This window comes from Nematolebias whitei, chromosome 13 (genome assembly GCF_014905685.2).
Source record: "Nematolebias whitei isolate Nwh7 chromosome 13, NemWhi1, whole genome shotgun sequence".
Classification (NCBI taxonomy): Eukaryota; Metazoa; Chordata; class Actinopteri; order Cyprinodontiformes; family Rivulidae; genus Nematolebias; species Nematolebias whitei.
Window position 1 is genome coordinate 7,147,344 of NC_056510.1, and position 4,664 is coordinate 7,152,007.

General features: G+C 41.1%; 1 protein-coding gene across 1 annotated transcript in view; it reads left to right on the forward strand.

The window, feature by feature from the left end:
- The window catches only part of LOC119419496 (inactive dipeptidyl peptidase 10), a 132,147-nt gene that overhangs the window by 96,414 nt on the left and 31,069 nt on the right, over positions 1-4,664 (forward strand). The window contains exons 5-7 of the mRNA XM_037686828.1: positions 448-522; positions 2,725-2,777; positions 4,181-4,262. Coding sequence (XP_037542756.1) covers positions 448-522; positions 2,725-2,777; positions 4,181-4,262 — 210 coding nt within the window. The remainder of the gene's footprint in view (positions 1-447; positions 523-2,724; positions 2,778-4,180; positions 4,263-4,664) is intronic.

Here is a 4,664-nt window from a genome sequence, read left to right on the forward strand (position 1 = left end):
GTGTGTGTGTGTGTGTGTGTGTGTGTGTGTGTGTGTGTGTGTGTGTGTGTGTGCGCGTGCGTGTGTGTGCACAAAAAATTGAACACTCGTGAACAAAAAGCAGCATTTCACTTTGATTTCCTTTAATTCCACACATTTAAATCATGTTTCTCACCCAGTTTGTGTAAATTCATCTGTGGGTTTTAAAGACTTTTTAACTTTAATAATCTTTAACACAGAGCGTCAGGTCGACACTATAGTTTATAAAACTCTGTGTTATATAAATAAACTGAAACATTTAAAAACAAAACTTTTCATCTAAGTAAGATGGACAATTTTTATGCTTTTTTTTTTTTTTCTTGTCATCACAAAGTTAAAGAACTCTCCGAGGTTCAAATAATTCACCTGTTTGCATTTAGTAATAACTTTATTATAATATTTGTTTTCTCGCTCTGTCGTTTCCAACAGGTCAATTTCAACGTGGCCAAATATTCGGTGTCTCCTGATCTGAAATACGTTCTGTTTGCGTACGACGTCAAACAGGTAGGTGTCTGAAGCCGTTCATACGGTCACATGATCAACAGCTGCTTCGGAGAGTCATTTAACTCGTGAATGACGTCACGCTCCGGCTCTTCCATCGTGCTTCTTTAAGCTAATCTTTGGCTCCTTGAAGAGTTTTGATGTTTCACCGAACGTTTGAGGACTGAACTTTCTGAAACGTTTACAATTATCTTCAGATTCGTAGCCGTCCTTCCCGGTCCGTGTGAAACCAATCATCCTCAATCAGAACAACAGCTAAAACGAGCTAAACAATATTTAGGACCAGCAGAACAGTAGCTAAAAGCTAAAAGCAGAAAAATTTGCAAAACATTTGCCATAAGATAATACCTGCAAAACAAAAACTAAAAGCTGAAGTTAGCTAAAACGTTGCTAAAAGCTGTGACCAGCTAAAGAAAAACTAAAAGCTAAACAAAAAAACCCCCCACCAAAACAATAGTTACGGGTAAGATTAGCAACACAATAACTAAAAGCTAAGACCAGCCTAGCAGTAGCTAAAAGCAGAAATAATAGCAAAACCATTGCTATAAGCTAAGACAAGCAAATCAAAAACCAGAAGCTACAATTAGAATCATTGTAGCTAAAATGAACAACACAGTAACTATAAACTAGTTAAAATAATAGTAGCTATATGCTAAGACCAGCAGAACAAAAGCTAAAATCAGCTAAACAATAGCTAAAAGTTATGAGCAGCAGGACAATTAACTAAAAGCCAAACAAACAAACAAAATGGCAACTACCAAACAGAAGGCTGACTAGCAACACATAAGCTAAAAGCTAAAGATGGTAGCAAAAAAAGATTAAAATCTGAGACAAACAAAACAAATCAAAGCTAAGACCAGCAGAACACCAGCAAAAATCTAAAATTAGCAACAGTAGCTAAAAAATAAAGTTAGAATAACAGTAGCTAAAAGGTAAGCTCAACAGAACTGTAGCTAAAGAAAAAACTAGCAACACAGAAACTAAAAGCTAACATTACATTAATAGTAGCTAAAACTAGCAACACAAAGCTAAAGCTAAAATTACAATAATAGTAGCTAAAATTAGCAACACAGTAACTAAAAGCTAAAGTTAGATTAACAGTAGCTAAAATGTAAGAGCAACAGAAATGTAGCTACAAATAAATCTAGCAACACAGTAACTAAAAGCTAAATTTAGTATAACAATAGCTTAAAGACTGAACATGTAAGCTTAATATTTAAAAAAAGGATTTTAAAAGATCTTAATGTTTCTGTAAGTAAAAAATGTAAATTAAGAAAAATAACGTAAAAGTTACAAAAGCCACAGCCGTAATGTTCTGAATGAGCCGAACCTTTTGATAGCTGAAACAGCTGAGGTTGTTTGAAACACAAACAAAAGACGATGTAAACACCGAAAAAAGGAGTGAGACTGTTTCTGTTTCCTGTTGGACAGACGACGAGGACAAACAGGACAAACTGCTTCGGCTACTTTTACTGAAAGAATTTCAGAATAAACTGAACCTGAATCTATAGACCTGAAGTCTTTGGACTGGATTTACGGTTGAAACCAGTTTTTTCTGGTGTTATTTGTTTAAACTGAATTGACTTGGGACTCTAAGCTCAGGTAAATGGGAGACAGTGGCAGTCAATGGGAGTCAGTCAGAGTCAATGGGAGTCAGTCAGAGTCAATGGGAGTCAGTCGGAGTCAATGGGAGTCAGTGGCAGTCAATGGGAGTCAGTGGCAGTCAATGGGAGTCAGTGGGAGTCAGTGGCAGTCAATGGGAGTCAGTGGCAGTCAATGGGAGTCAGTGGGAGTCAATGGGAGTCAGTGGCAGTCAATGGGAGTCAATGGGAGTCAGTGGCAGTTAATGGGAGTCAGTGGGAGTCAGTGGCAGTCAATGGGAGTCAGTGGGAGTCAATGGGAGTCAGTGGCAGTCAATGGGAGTCAATGGGAGTCAGTGGGAGTCGGTGGGAGTTTGGGTGAGGAGAATTTCATCCCTCTTTAAGCAGCCGAGGCTCCGTTTCCTGTCGGGACAGTCTCTGTCCTTCAGCAGGCTTCACCTCCTCCGTGTCTCCTCCGTCTCCCTGCGGAGACGATCTGTCCCTCGGCCTGCAGCTGTGCAGGTCGTCTCTGAGAGCAGCTGTTCTTCGATGCTCTCAGCTCCTTTCTGATTGTTTTTGTCTTCGTGTCTGTTCGTCATCGTTTCATCTGCGTCTCCTTCCGTAGGTTTACCGTCACTCCTTCATGGCCTCCTACAGCATCTACAACATCCACACCCGGTGAGTTTCCCGTCCAGATAAACCTGCGGGTCAGAACACGACCGGCACCGACTCTTGTGCTCATGCGTGGAAACAGATGTTTCTGTTCCAGATGTTACCGACTCACGTTAACGCACCCAAAGGTCTCGCCAGCTGATCTGAACAGGACCGTTCTGCAGAGGAGACGAATCGTGTCGGGTTGGAAGTCGTGCGCCCGCTCAGCCCACAGCTCGTTTGAAAACTTGTCCTGCAGTAAACTCTGTTTGTTTACGTGAAAACTTCAGTTGAGATGGAAAATCTTAAATAAGCAAATAATTCTTGAAATCAGTTTGTTCGGGAGTGCATCTCTCTCAGTTTGGGCAGTTTTCTACACTTCAGGTGTGTTTCCTTATTACAAGTCAAATGTTCTTAAATGAAGCATAAAACATCTTAAAGTCAGATGAATGAAGAGGCATAACGTTCATTCTAAGAAAATATTTCTTACGGAAAATCAGTCTCTGGCTGTGAGAAGTGCAGTTTTCTTTAATTTTGGATCATTTAGTTTAGTTTAAGGCACCAGCTGTTAGCTCGTTAGCTACTCTAAAGAGTTCCAGCCGAAGAACTTCTGCTGAACCCCTCGTCAGATTTTTATTCTCAAATTAAGAAAATTTGGTCACGTTTAGGAATCCATCCATCCATCCATCCATCCATCCATCCATCCATCCATCCATCCATCTTTACCCACATCTTCTTCTTCGGGTCATGGGGTCACTGGTGTCCAAATCCAGCAGTCACTGTGCGAGAGGCGGGGGACAGACTGGTCTCCAGTCCATCACAGAGACAAACGAGACAACCATTCACTCTCTCTCACACACACCTAGAGATAATTCAGAGTTACCAATCAGCCTAACGTGCATGTTTTTGGTCTGTGGGAGGAAACCCACGTGTGCACGGACAGAACATGGAAACTCCACCCAGAAAGGCCTCCGCCGGGATTTGAATCGGGACAACCTGTTGGCAGAGAGGCAGCAGCTGTACTGCGCCACCGTGCCACAGTGTTTAGGAATATTTGGCTCATTTCAAGTACAGTAGTCCCTCGTTCTTTCAAGGTTTTTCAAAATAAGATTGGACATGACGCACAATCGGCTGATTGACGGATGAGCCGCACGATCGGCATGACATTTTTATTTAAAATAAATTGTTTAAAATTATTTAGCACCTGCTGCACCTTTGTGCAGCCCACACTGCAGGATAAACTTCCTGCTGCAGCTGATCAGCTGTTCTACATGCGGAGCAGTGAAGTGGGCGTGGCCAAGAGCGCTTGCAGGTGGCAAAGAGCAGCGGAGGCAGGAGCTGAAATCATGACAATCTGTGTCTTTTAGAGCGTTTAGAGTTTAGCACCAGAGGCGGGTGTTTGACAAAGCGTGTCCATCTTTCTGTTTCAGGGAGGTCTGGGAGCTGGACCCCCCTGAGGTGGTGAACTCGGTTCTCCAGTACGCTGCATGGGGCGTTCAAGGCCAACAACTGGTGAGAACAAAACACTTCAGACCTCGGGTCATTCAGTCACTCACAGCTGCTGAAGATAAAAACTGACGTTACAAGAAACGCCTTCAGGAGTAAATAATCCGTCAGATTACCAGAAATGAAGATAATTTGTTGTAATCTGAGGACGTTAAAGACGTCAGTGCCTCTCCAGCTGCAACCTTCTGTGTCCACATGCCGTATTTTTATCCATATAAGTCGCACCTTTTTGCATAAATTTGCACGTCCTGCGACTTATACAGCGAAGCGACTAATATAAGTTTTTTCCCAATATTTATAACATAATTTATAATATTTACGACATAATTTATATTTATAACATAATTTATAATATTTATAACATAATTTATATTTATAACATAATTTATAATATTTATAACATAATTT